Source organism: Notolabrus celidotus, chromosome 15 (genome assembly GCF_009762535.1).
Source record: "Notolabrus celidotus isolate fNotCel1 chromosome 15, fNotCel1.pri, whole genome shotgun sequence".
Classification (NCBI taxonomy): Eukaryota; Metazoa; Chordata; class Actinopteri; order Labriformes; family Labridae; genus Notolabrus; species Notolabrus celidotus.
Genome location: NC_048286.1, coordinates 23,086,642 through 23,100,883, shown reverse-complemented (window position 1 = coordinate 23,100,883; position 14,242 = coordinate 23,086,642). Strand labels below are relative to the sequence as shown.

Here is a 14,242-nt window from a genome sequence, read left to right as displayed (position 1 = left end):
CTTTAATCTTCAATAAAATAAAGTTTGATAATGAGTGTTTGTTCTGGTGTACAAACAAAATGGAACAATGGACAGGTTACAGTGAAGTGGTGTGTAGTTTAATTGTGCAAAATCATGCTGGTTTCTTCAGTAAGTAAACATTTTTTACATTTTCAAACTTCAAACAGCAGCATTGACCACAAGCTGGACATGCTTTACCGGTCACGTCTGTTCAGAAGTGCACGTTTAAGTGGTAAAATGAGTCATGGTCAGCTTTGTCACAGCAACGTCTGGAAAGGAAACTGGAAAATACTCCTCCATAAAAAGCATTCAAATACATCGAGGTTTCCACCATCAAAGGTGGTAAACATTCAGAAATGAGTTCAGCATGACGCTATGGCACTGAGACATGGAGTCTAAAAATAATGTTAAACAGCACACTGATACAATGATCCTTAAAAAATACAAAACCTTCAAAAACCAGATGAAATACATCAATATTTCTCTTTGTCATTGATGCAGCAACGATGATGTTGGTAGAAGATGTACAGCAAACTGATGTACACTGACAGACATAAGACCTCTGTGAAATACTGACAGACAAATATCACAGTGTCTTTGAAATGTTAACATGGAGACGAGACAGCCTTCACAAGAAACCAGAGCAGCTTCATTGCTCCTTGGCGTTCATTTTCTAAGTCTTTGACTCTATACAGAGGCAGTGTTGGTTACATTTTTTAAATCTGGTGATATTCTATATTTTTTCTAATTTTCAACTTAACCCTGAAAACCAGACCAGCAATGATTTCATCTTTATGTAATGTGTGTGCAGCTAAAGTCCAACACAGTCCTCTCTGTGCTCAGGTAACAGCAGTTTGATCTAAAGTATGGAGAATTAGATAGCGTTGCACTGGGTCACATGTTTCTTCATCAACACTGGAAACAGATATAGTTTTGTTGACCTTATACATATGGTACTGCTACTTAAAATACAAACTATTACACTCATTGTGTGTTCATCCGCAGCTGAAAGTAGTCCCGTTCAGCTACGTTATTTACTCCAGTTAGTGTAACCTTCATAAACTGCTGAGGAATACTATTTATCACATCAGTGGAGTTCTTCGTAGTAGTGGTAGAGAGCGTAGTATAAGTATATTTTGCATTGTTGGAGTGCTGTATGGTAAAAAGTAACAACAAATGAAAACTCCAACTCTAAAGTTAGAACAAGAACTCAGAAAGTAAGCAACAATTTTGCTTTAAGTCAAGTCAACACCTCTGAATAAATTCATTATTGCATGAAAACTTGCTTGCATGTAACCCTACATGGCACTCAGTAATAGCTTCATTGAATTTGAAATCCAGGTCCAAAGACCCAGATTAGTTTGAAAAGGCAGCAACAAGTAACATGTCACCTTCATTAATATTCAACTCTGTACAGTAAGTCTAAAGAATCCATGATGTTTTTGCCTGTATCGTTAGGACAGCTGAAGAGAGACAGGAGATGTGGGGAGTGTAGAAAGAGAGGGGAGACATGCAGCCAAGAGTCGTGGCTGGGAGTCCAACCATTGCCCGCTGGGGACTACAGCCTCTGTATATGGGGCATGCAAGTTAACTGCTAGGCCAGCCAGCGCCCCAAACAAATCCACTGATTTACCCTCACTTTTTAGAAATGCACAGGTGCAAGAAAATACAGCTGACGGCTATTAATTTGTTGTTTGAACCCCCACTGAAAGTCCTTGGGGTATTCTGAGGAGCACTGAGGGGAGCTGAGAGTTGAACTGTTTTTTGTCTTTTCATTGAATTTTCTATAAATAAATAAAAATATGGAATATCACCAAAAACAGTGCTATTTCATTACATGATTTTTAAATCTTTTTCATTCTAACTAACTTTGTAAGCCCATCAATTTCAGCAACATCTCGTGGAGGAAGCATCTCTTGAGATTTAAAAAAAAATCATTTTAGTTTTTCCAACAGTGCTCTTCTAACATTCCTCTACGGTGAACAATACAAATACCAAATGTGGCTGCATATTTTAAGTGCGACTGATGGTGACATGCAATCATTCGGTTTTCTTCAGTCCTCAAATCAAAAAGTTTGCTGACATGTTTTTCAGGCTTCAGACTTCAAAAAAAGGAGGTAGCTTCTCCTTCAGTCTGACCATTGCAAGTGTTAAGATTTGATAAAAATGTCTTCATGTATTTGTTATTCTTAAATCACAGCATCTTTAGTCCTCAGCTCCATGTGAGGAACACACTGGCCTGATCACAGAGGGGACTTCATGTCTTCATCACGAGTCCTTGGTGTGCGAGATCTGTCTCCACAGCAGAGCTTTAAGGTTGTTCAGGATGAGCGAGTGCTCCATGTTCATCTGTCCAGCATTCCCCTTCAGAGCCATACAGGCATACAGCTGCCTCTCCAGCTCCTCTCTCAGCCCATATGGCGCCCCCCGCAGGAGGTAGTCCTTCAGCGTACCGCACGCCTTCGCCAAGTTTGGCTGAAGCGGCTCCTCCCTGCAACGTCTCTCTGCCACGTCACACGACGTCTGGCAGTCAACCCCGTACACACAGTCAGCATCCGTCTCACACTTCAGCACCCGCATGGAGCGTTTAAACTCGTCCTCTGGGACCACTGCTTGGGTGTTGGTCAGACGGAGCTCGTGGCGGTCGGTGTAACCAAAGTGAGCTGCTGCGACGTCACAGATCAGAAAACTGCCGTACGTGCCGTGGAAGATGTCCTCCACCAGCTCCAGCAGCCCCATGGAGATCTTTGCTTTACGGGGCCACGAGGGGGTGAACCACTGGTCAATGGTACGCTGCACGCCACTGGGCACCCACGATACCAGAGGCCAGGGTAGAGGCAAACCGTACAGGGGCCCGTAGGGGACTCGCTCAGTCATGTACAAGTCGCCACAGTAACCCAAGAAGCGAGGAGTGTGTCCACGGTCCTGGAGCAGCAGGCCCAGCAAAACCTGAGAAGAGTCAAAATCAGTAAAGAGCTAAAGAGAGTAATTTCTGTTCGCATGAACACTGAAAGAAAATAAATGATTATGACAATCTTTGTACTAATTTGATGCCATATTTCCCCTTCCATCCCAAAAATGGACTTGTCTCCTTTTGTACAACACAGAAGCCAACAAAGCAATAGATTAATCATAGCTGACACGCAACTATTTTTGATTGGCAAAAGAGAACTGATTTTATAGGTGCATTTCAACCAAGAGTTCCGGGGTCTTTTAGCCCCCAGAACTACTTCCCCGGAACTAAAAGGTTCCTGTGCCCCCATTGTTTTCTGCATTTCGACCGCGAGCTGAAGTCTCGGGTAGATTGTGCAAATCAGGCCAGTGACGTATGGAGAAAAAAACATATATTAAATAATATTTTGAAATCTTAATAAAAAACTAAACTAGTATGCATTCCCAGGAACTCCCTCTGTGTTTCAACAACTGTGTAAACTTCACAAACACCGTTACGTTCAGCCAAAAGTCCTAGGACCTTTGAAAAGTATTACCTCCCAAGCAGGGCTTTTCAGGGGGGAGATTATCTACCCCTGAACTAAATTTAGACCCTGGTTCCTCCAGTCAAAACGCACATAGTTTAGGGGTAAAGTCCCTAGTTCCGGGGTAAAGTCTCTGCGGTCAAAAAACAAATGTTGTCAATTAATATATGGTAATGTTAAGCAACAAACGTGCAGTGCTAGTAAAGGTTGTAATGCTGGTCACAGGTAGCAAAAGATGAAACATTTTGTGGCTTGTTAAAAACCTACAGATCAGTACAGATCATTTAACCGGGTAAAATTATACAATGGTTCAGTTTCATGTTAAATATCAAGGTTCCTTTAGAGCTCTTTGGTGGACACAAAAAAAAAAGAGTTAAACAAAGAAGGCTCACAATATATTCTTGGGACCAAAACAATATGTTTTGTCACAAAGATCAGAGCAGTTGTTCATTCTGTCATTCAGTAGCTTGTTATTTTACCTCGTGCATCTGTAGAAGGGCCCATGTAGAGCGGGCTTCTGGCAGTGACACCCGTCCATCTTTGTTGCCATCAGCGACAGAGAGGATCTGGCTAACAAGGCTGGCTAGGCTGGCCTGCTCTCCAAGCTTCGACTGATGGAAAGAAAGGAACAAAGAGTCACACACCATAGTTTCAGGCTTAAATCCATCCTGCCCCTGTCTAAAATATCCGCTCAACCCTAAACCTCAGCGACTCAGTCCTTTACCTTGAGATGATTAAACACCATCTCTCTAAACTTCTCCACGGATGTTCCTCTGGTGGGTTTGTCGAACACAGGGACTTCTTTCCTCGGCTCTGGCTCCTCGCCCAGCTCGTAGTGCACCACCTCCCCCAACTTACAGCGGATGACCCCATCGCGGTCCCCCCAGCTTCCTGTGTATACCTGGCAGGCAGAACACCCAACAAACATTTAACAAGCTGAACCCTTACAGCACTGAAAGTTTCACAGAGAGGAGAGTTGTTTTCTTACCTGGTTATTCGGCAGGGTTGAGAGACACCTGCTAAGGTAGAGTGTTTCTTTGTCACACAGACTGCTGCAGGCGGAGCCATCGATGATTCCCTTCCTGTATTTATCACACTTTAAAAAAGAGAGAACATTTCACATGTTCAATATATTTACTTTGATAATCAAAGAACAATTATCATCTGCATAGGTATTAAACATACATCAAGACAGTCAGATTGATCGCCTGTGTATAAAGCAACAACCACGTCTGGATTATTTTTTAAATCATGTCCATGTCAAATATCACTCAAATTTACTGGCTTTGAACAAACAAATTAAATAAACAAAGCTTTGGCTTACAATGGCGTTCCTACACTCGTGTCCTCTGCACAGCTCGGTGTAGGTGGAGTATTGCACATAGATCACCCAGCTCCCAACAAGCACCGTCAGCCATGTGAGAAACAGGTACTTCACCCGCACAAAGGAGATCCGAGCCTATGAGAAGAGAGCAGACACAGAAGCCTCAATAATTATACCTGGTTTACAGTCATGTTGGCAAAGATTGCATACCTGATGTGCAATCATGAAAATGTTATTTCTGTCATCTATGTATCCAGACTGAGGTGTAACGCCGGTGACAAAGTTATCCTGGCACGGTACAAGGTGTTGATCCAAACAAGGCATCAACACTCCCTAATCAAACCTGATCCCATAATACTTTACCATGGTGACAGCGGGAAGGTGTCCAATAGCAAGTAACCGCCTAGCCAATTAGTCATGTGCAACAAAAGGCTCATTTAACTGGAAAGTAGTTTGTGCAGATTCAGTTGTTCAAGAGTGCCTCGCCATTTTGGTTATGGCATATTAGAGAAAATTAAATTACCACCAGTGTCACAGGACGCACTCATCACATGCAGCACAATGCTTCTTTAGACAGAAGTCCTATTGTTTCTGTGATATTGTGCAAGACAAAGTCAGTCTGTAGCGTATTTAAAAAAAACATAAATGAAGTGATAAAGATGCAAAATTTGGCACTCCTGTGGAAAAAATGTTCACTTCAACTTGGAAAAAGAAATTAGAGGGAAACAGAAGCAAAAAACTAGATAACATAGGAAAAAAGACAATAAAGGGTAGAGACATATTCAACACCATAAACTACATAATATAATATGATATGACATAAATTACCCAATAGAATATGATAAGCTGTGATACAATACAATACTATAACATACCATGCGATGCAATACGATATGATATAAGATATGATATAATAAGAAACAATACGATACCATAACATAAGATACAATAAGATACATTACAATATGATAACATATGATATGATATGATAGGATACAACTATAGGATACAATATGATATCATACCTTAACATACGATACAATGGGACACTATAACATAGGATACGATCCCATAACATACCTGCGATGGGTACAATACAAAACGAAATTATACTATACCATGCCTTTCCATGCTATGCCATGCCATACAGCACAATACATAATAATAATGGTAAATGGTAAATGGACTTGTACTTATATAGCGCTTTTCTAGTCTGTCTGACTAATCAAAGCGCTTTTACACACTCCTCGTCACATTCACCCTTTCATACCCATTCACTCACTGATGTTAGAGGCTGCTAAGGTAAGGAATCATAGCTGTTCTCATTCGTACACATTCACACACAGCTGAACAAGAGTGGGAGCAATTTGGGGTTCAGTGTCTTGCTCAAGGACACTTCGGCATGTGACTGCCGGAGCTGGGATCAAACCGCCAACCTTCCAATTGATAGACAACCGACTCTAACCACTGAGCCTCCGCCCTCATTGTTCACATATGGATATTTGTCAAGTAAGTGCAGCATACATGTGGCTGCCTCCAAAGCAGTTTTGATAACTTAATAAAAATGGGAGTTGGGGTGCTGGTGGCCTAGCGGTCTAAGCGCCCCACATACAGAGGCTACAGTCCTCTTCACAGGGGTCGCCGGTTCGATTCCCAACCGGTCGATCATTTCCTGCATGTCTTCCCCCACTCTCTACTCCCCATACTTCCTGTCTCTCTTCCAAGTCCTATGGAGTAAAGGCAAAAAGCCCAAAAAGTATAACTAAAAAAAAAGTGGGAGTTAAATGTAAAATAGCTGTTGCACAATAGCTGAAGACTGTAGTCTTATGTTACTGTTACAGAGGAGCATCTTTTAAGGTATCTATTATCATTTATTATTGAATCAAACTGACTAATAATGTAATCAAATGATCTATTTAGGGATTCCTAAATGGGTGATGATATAAAGTTTAATAAAGTGGAAAGCAAACAGTTTGATGGCGCAGAGTGGTGTTGGGAAAAATAATCTAGTTCACATATGCCATGCCAGCAGCACTGTGTGACTTGCCTGTTAGTTCATACTTTTTCTCAAAGCACTGCACCAGCACTTGTGAGGATAAAGTGATTTTGATTCCTGCTCTGATCACATGGCAGCGGGAGCTTATGTTGTGTATATTTTGGCAGCATGTTGAGCTGTTCCTCTTGAATCAGCTCCAACACAGTTTCCAAATCCCAACAAAACATGCACCCAGTCAGGCAGCGACTAAGCAAAAAGAAAAAGAAGAAGCTCTTTCCATCTTTGATGTGCTGTGATAACCATACTTTGTAAATAGGGTCTGATCCAGTGAGAAGATCTCTTTGTTTTGTGTCGTTACAAACTGAAGGAGGAATCCATAATCCACATTCAGGGCAGACACATATGGTTTAATTTCTGGCATAAATACAGATTATTTGAAGATTAAGGCATGTGACTTCTTGTGGATTTTGCACTAAGAATAAAATTCCTAATGAGGGTCCAGGCTTTTTTGTGGAATTTGCTCCCAAAAATATGCAACACATCCCTGACTGTGAGCTTCTCAGATACTCAAAGGGAGGTTTCAAGAAAACCGTAATACCCTTGTATGCCGCTTCATTTGATGTAATACAGCATAGTTTTTTTTTTAAATGTTTGTATTATTATTATTTTATGTTTAATGAAGTTTTGATGCTGAATGTTTTTTTATTCCCTGTAAGGTGACCTTGGGTGACTTGAAAGGCGCGTCTCCAAATAAAATGTATTATTATTAGTAGTAGTATGAATGGACAGCAGCTTCATATTAAGGCTGTAGACACTAGATTTCAAGCTCTCAGTGTCCTGCAGAGATGCACAAACAGATAGTTGGCCTCCAGGGAGGGAAGAGGAGGTATCAGGGGAGTACAAAGCAGCTACACACAACTATCGGATCTGACTGCTCCTATCAGGATGTCTGACGCTGTAGGAACTTTTCATGGAAAGCATGCATGAAATGTACACAGACAACATAGTGACAGGATTAAGGGGTCATGTGTGCACATTGTCTATCTACTGTGTGTCAGTGTGCCTGTTTTAACACGTGATAATAAAGAAGTGAAACCTGAGTGTGAAAGGACTTTATCCTTCACATGCTCCCTGTGGTTCTTCTGCTGTCTCCTTTGCCTGAGCCTCACATGTAGTGTTTGTTTTTAGCTAAGATAACACTGCACTGTAAACAAAGTACACGTTGAAGTAAAACTGTTAGCTAAAAACTGATGAAGTGCAAAACCCCAGAGAACTGATTTTGTTAAAATAATGAATCGCAGTTACATTTATTGAACTTTTGCATATATTGTATATAATGTAACTATTTCAAGTATAGAATCCACACTGCCACACACATTTTATTTGTTTTATTTTTAATCCTTTATATTGACATCCCTCTCCCTTTGAATTAAAGAAATATATATGAATCGATGTAGATGAAAATAAGAGAGAGATCATTTTGGCACAAGGTACTCAATCTTTCATATCCCTTTTAAACCTGGCTCTTAATGTGGACTTTATCATTGCCTACACAGCCATTTGTCTTGACTCTGGAACACATTTTGAAACGAACAATACAATTTCCATTCAAACAAATACTGTAATCACGTGCAAATGTGCCCTCTAGGTTGATTTTTGTGAAAATGTACAAAATGTCATAATTCAGTATACTTTCTAACACAGTTATATTTAGTTTTTATCAAGTAAATGGTATTATTGAAAAGGGGAACTGATTATGAGTAGATGATGCATGGAAACTGCTCAGACTGCAGAGTCACGGTACAAACCCTGGAGCCCAGACTGTAGGGTTACCAGCTGTCAACAGTTGGATTCAGTTACAGTTTACCCCCGTGAAGTACTGACTTCTTATAGTCCAGTCTCACAGCAGCAAATAGAAGTCCCATAGTGAAACATATCCATACATATTTAGAGATCAGAAGGTGTGACCCACCATGGCAATCATTTTCTTTACTTCCTCAGCAGAGTCTGCAGAAGACCTCAGAACAGGGCGGGCCGTTTTCATCAGTTTGTGTTCAGCAGATTAATGCAGACACGTTGGTTTAATGTGATCCCAGACGGAAAATGTATCAACACACTCATAAACTCATCCCTAATGCAACAATCCCACAAACAGGGCAGAGGTTACAGTACTGAAGGGGCATGTTGACTGTAATAAAGAGACTAAGGAGGAACGTTTAAAATATGAAACGTTCCTTAATGTGATCTTTTTGAATTAATAGAATTGATTTAAAAAAAACATGTACTTGATTTGCTTGATATTCAGATGTTATGTCACCAAGTGGTTTAGTCCAGTCCGGCAGCTTTTAGGTCTATGCAAAGTTTACTCAAGAAACCTGTTTACTGATTTACCTGGATAACTAGATACAACGGAAACCTGTGATCCCTCAGCTCTTGAAGATGGGCTGATTAGAACTAACTGGCTTTCTACAAAGGCACCAAGATAAGCCTGTAAATGTGCTTCTTGGAGCAGACACCATTCCCTCTAATAGGCCTCAGTAACATTTCTGCCAACGCATTGTGGTGTTTCACCACAAACCAGCAGGTGTTCCATTTTACCTTTTTTAGACATCAAGAGTTTGCAGTACAAGTCAGACAAGTCAGACAAGTCAAGCAATACGGGCAGGCCTGCCCAGGATCTTATAGGATTAAATGTTTTCTTATAGGGAGTGAATAAAGCATCCATGTCATCTGAAAGTCACTGTGTGTCAGGCTCTGGTTAGTTTGATGACCTTTGGTCGTAATAATAAGAAGGTACTGATTGATTTTGAAGAGCTAAACCAAAATTTCCCCCCTCCCCTTACATTAAACTCTAAATAAAACACAGGAAGAAAAGGAAACTGGATTCAGCACTAAAGTAAACAGGAACATATTCCAGAAATGTACTTTGCTGACTTATTATACACAGAGACCATAACAATATATAAATGAGTGGAAACCACTAATGCACGGTGTTGTTTGTGTAAGTTGAGTGTGGGGGTGCACTGAGGAAACTATTTTAATAAGCAAGGCATGAAATATGCAAACTAGTCCAAGAGACCGCAGGACACAGGCAACTGAAGTTAAATATTGTCCGGTACCCAATCAAATGAGCTCTGTTGTTATAATACAGCTCCTGAACATCACACTGTCAGAGGACTTTAGCCTGCAGACTGTAATTTAAGCCATTAGTGATAAACTTACGCCATAAATCCCAATGTAGCAATATCTTTACCTACCCTAAAGCCAAATAAAACCCTGTGTTCTCCTCCTCTTGCCTAATGTCTTAACTGTACTGTGGTGAGCTGTGGCTGGCAGCACGCCACTGATACCCATATCAGGAGGTTCAACCATATTATTGAAAGGATTATTGCTGCTCTGGCACTATTTGGGTTGATAAAACTGCTGTGCTTCTTGAATGAAGGTCTATACTTTAAGCTAATAATAAGGAGGACAAAACTTTTAATTAAGTGAGATTAAATGATTTAACCAGAGATTGCTTCATGGCACTATGTGATAAATCCCTGCATGGATTACCAATGTCTCCTCACATGTTATACAAAATGTCTATGGTAGTGGGCTAGTAGTCTGATCTTCCATTCTTGATCAGTAGAAAGATTTAGTACTTAATCTTACATCAGCAGTCACATTCCTTGGTGTTTTCATTCAGCTTATGATATGATAGCTATCACAGCCCGACCAGGTATGTGTTTGCGGCCAGCTGTCAGTCAGATGTGACACCATAAGGATCCCATTATATGCACTGGATCACAGTCAGATTGGACACAGCCGGCAGCGTGTTGTATATTCGTTTCATTTAAAAAGAACATTTCTAGCAGCGGTGTTACCTGGAAGTAGAAAGACTTTTTCACCCAGGCCCGAGGAAACAGACCCTTCGCCATCACAGAAATAGATCATCTCAATACGTGGACCTGGCTGTGGGAGATCATCCAAAACACACGGGGGTGAGCTGCTTCTCCATAAAACGATCTGGTTTACGAGGCAAGAGGAAATGACTTCATGTTATCCGATTTCAACCTTACTATGATCCACTGAGAGGCAGGATTGTCGTGGTGTTAAGTTCGTGTAAAACGCTCTGATATTGCACTTTGCCTGTGCCTCTGCTCTGTACAGCAGCTGCCGATTTTCAACTAAGGCAACATATTTTCTGAAGCTGGGGAAAAAAAACACGGTGGTTCACGGCGCATGCGCAAAGTCTACGTCTGCACCGTCTGCACGTAAAATGTTTATTCATTTTTAGTTTCTTAAACAAGCTGATAAAATATGTACCACGGTTCGTTGTTGTGTGATTTACACTTTAAACAGATCATTTTGACAACTTTGTAGCTCGTAACTCTGAAGATATGACTTAACAAAGTTAACAAGCGTGAGTTAATCACACTTCCGCTGTGCCCCTTCAAATTAAAAGCCCTCAAGCTCAAAGAGTAGCTCTCAGTCAGACACCATTTCCGGTCTTTACTATTCAATTATTATTGCTTTTATAAACATAGAAAATACAGACTTTACAGCACACAAACAAAGCAAAACTAAAAATAAAAGCTACCCCCCCCCCCCCCCCCCCAAAAAAAAAAAACAACAAAAAAAAAACAACAACAAGAAAGAGCACGTCTGTTGCAATAGCAGCCTTGATCACATTAAAACCTTATCTTAAGCAGTTCTTATTAGGGAAAAAAAAAAAAGAAAAACTTAAAAAAACAAAAACACATTTGCAGCAGGATGGTGCAGTTATGACACAGGATATTAATCTTTGCCACAAAGAAAGTTTAGCAAAGGGTCCCAAATCTTATTGAACACACTTCCTCTGTCTTCTTTGTGGAATCTCAGTCTCTCAAGATTCAGAGTGTTCGCCATTTCTTCCTGCCACAGATCGAAGGTGGGCACAGAGTCCATCTTCCACACTCTTAGTATTAGCTTTTTTGCAACCACCATTCCAAACAAAACAGTTTTCTTCTAATACTTATCAGCAAAAGATAAGGAGCTTGTAGCTCCAAGGACGGCCACCAGTGGGTCAGGTTTCCAACATTTTCCAAAAGCCTCAGACAAATTCAATTCAATTTTGCTTTATTGGCATGAACAAGATGTTCAGTTGTTACAGCAACCCAGACATAAGTACAATCAAGAAAGAAGTTTCAATAAGTAAAAATAAAATAAAATAAAATAAGTAAAAATAAAAATAGATAAATAAAGCTAGAATACAATTTAGATATATACAATGTTACAAATGGAATTTAAATTAAATAGAAGTAATTACAGGCAGTATTGATACGGATGTGCTGGACTTCTACTACTCGTCTCATCACTATCACCTCTCTCTCTTACTCCCCTCTATCCGTCTTTCCAGACCCAACTCAGTCGAGGCATGATGGCTGTTTAACATGAGTCTGGTTCTGCCTGAGGTTTCTGCCTGTTAAAAGGAAGTTTTTCCTCGCCACTGTAACTAGCTAAATACTGCGATGTGCAATGCTCATGATGGATTAAGGTGGGGTCAGACTGAGTCTTACCCTGTCTTATACAGTTGTGCTCATAAATTTACATACTCTGTCAGAATTTGTGATTTTTTGGCCATTTTTCAGAGAATATGAATGATAAAAGAAAAGCTTTTTTTTCACTCATGGTTAGTGGTTGGGTGAAGCCATTTATTGTCAAACAACTGTGATTACTCTTTTTATATCATAATGACCCAAGAAATCATATATTCTGCCAGGGTATGTAAACTTATGAGTATAACTGTATGTAGTTGTTTCTAATGTTTTCTAATGTGTCTTTTGTTTTGTATTTTATTGTTGTTGTTTATTTTCTCTTTAATTTTCACTGTGAAGTTAGACTACACAATTTTTTTTCTCTCGTTTTGCTCTTATACCCTTTATTTAATATTATTATTATTGCTATTATTATTATTAGATTTTTGACTTATTCAATTTCAAACTGTTAAATTCCAATTCCATTATAATTTATATTACTTTTCGTGTCTTTATTGCCTTTATTTGTATAAAATGTAAAAAAAAACAAAAAAAAAACTGAGCACAAATGATTTACTTTGACTGTAAGAAAAACAAATATCTACGGAAGAGGATTAGGGCCACTGAAAAAAAATTAAATAATTAAGGTCAATTTTTTTTTTTTAAATTAGTATTCTGAGATCTAAATCAGAATTCTGAGATTAAAGCAAGCGGCAACCCTCTGGTCTCAAACTATGAAGCCCATGCGGAAGTCTTATAAACTGCAATACATTGAAAATCCACTTGAGGCTGGCCGCAGAAACACCGAAAACCACAGAGACATGAATGGGGAAAATACAATCTTTGCAGCATTAATAAACATGTTTACAGCCTGGTTCAAAAAACGGCTTGGCCCTACGAAGTTAATTTCTCTATCTGCAATCACTGTACAGGGGGTGAATTTTTTTCTAACGTGACAGTTCAGAAGATATTAAGATTACGAGTTTTGCCTAAATAGGGACATGACTGACGTGACTCCCGGTCGGGAACACATAGCTATTGGCTCGGAGGCTCACCATAGACTGTATAAAATATGGACGTAGTATCCGTGACGTCACCCATCTGTTCCTGAGAGCTGTTTTGAAGCAAATCGACGGCAGCAGCCATATTGGTAATGCGGAACTCAACAAGGCAGAGTGTGACGTAGTGTGAGTCTCTTAGCCAATGGCTGTGTGTTCCCGACCGGGAGTCACGTCAGTCATGTCCTTATTTGGGCAAAACTCATAATCTTAATATCTTCTGAACCATCACGTTAGAAAAAAATTCACCCCCCGTACAGTGTGTGCCATTAGAGAGATTAGCGTTGTAGGGCCAAGCCGTTTTTTGAACCAGGCTGTAAACATGTTTATTAATGCTGCAAAGATCGTCTTTTTCCCATTCATATCTATGTGGTTTCCGGTGTTTCTGCAGCCAGCCTCTAGCGGATTTTCGATGTATTGCAGTTTATATCACTTCCGCATTGGCTTCATCGTTTGAGACCGGAGTTTGCCGCTTGAGGCTCACACTACGTCACACTCTGCCTGGTTGAGTTCCGCATTTCCAATATGGCTGCCGCCGTCGATTTGCTTCAAAACAGCACTCAGGAACAGATGGGTGACGTCACGGATACTACGTCCATATTTTATACAGTCTATGGATTAAAGTCGGAATTCTGAGATTAAAGTCAGAATTTTGACTTTTTTCTCAGAATAATAATTAAAAAATATATTTTTGACCTTAATTTTTTTTTTTTCAGTGGCCCCAATCCTCTTCCGTAAATATCATTATAAAAAAAATTATTTTGTGTTTCACCATAAAAAAAGGTGAATGTTATAATACGTCTTTAAAAGGCGGATGTGCTGTGCTTAGTAAATGCCCTGCCTACAATTTCAAATGTTTGAAAAAAGATGAACGTAGCAGCGACAGCCTC

General features: G+C 39.9%; 1 protein-coding gene across 1 annotated transcript; it reads right to left on the bottom strand.

Moving 5' to 3' along the window:
- Window positions 1–76: 76 nt before the first annotated feature.
- Window positions 77–11,034, bottom strand: dipk1aa (divergent protein kinase domain 1Aa). The gene is made up of 6 exons (XM_034703213.1): window positions 10,663–11,034; window positions 4,801–4,935; window positions 4,465–4,572; window positions 4,201–4,377; window positions 3,956–4,087; window positions 77–2,949 (listed from the first exon to the last, which is right to left on the bottom strand). Exons 1-6 carry the CDS (start codon window positions 10,714–10,716, stop codon window positions 2,269–2,271), a joined length of 1,287 nt encoding a protein of 428 aa, XP_034559104.1. The 5' UTR covers window positions 10,717–11,034; the 3' UTR covers window positions 77–2,268.
- Between the last annotated feature and the right edge of the window lie 3,208 nt (window positions 11,035–14,242).

Coding starts and splice junctions, on each gene's coding strand:
- dipk1aa (XM_034703213.1), bottom strand. CDS start 10,716: ATGGCGAAGGGTCTGTTTCCTCGGGCCTGGGTGAAAAAGTCTTTCTAC. Junction 4,378..4,464: donor CAACCCTGCCGAATAACCAG/GTAAGAAAACAA, acceptor TCTGCCTGCCAG/GTATACACAGGAAGCTGGGG. Junction 2,950..3,955: donor CCCTTCTACAGATGCACGAG/GTAAAATAACAA, acceptor GACTCTTCTCAG/GTTTTGCTGGGCCTGCTGCT.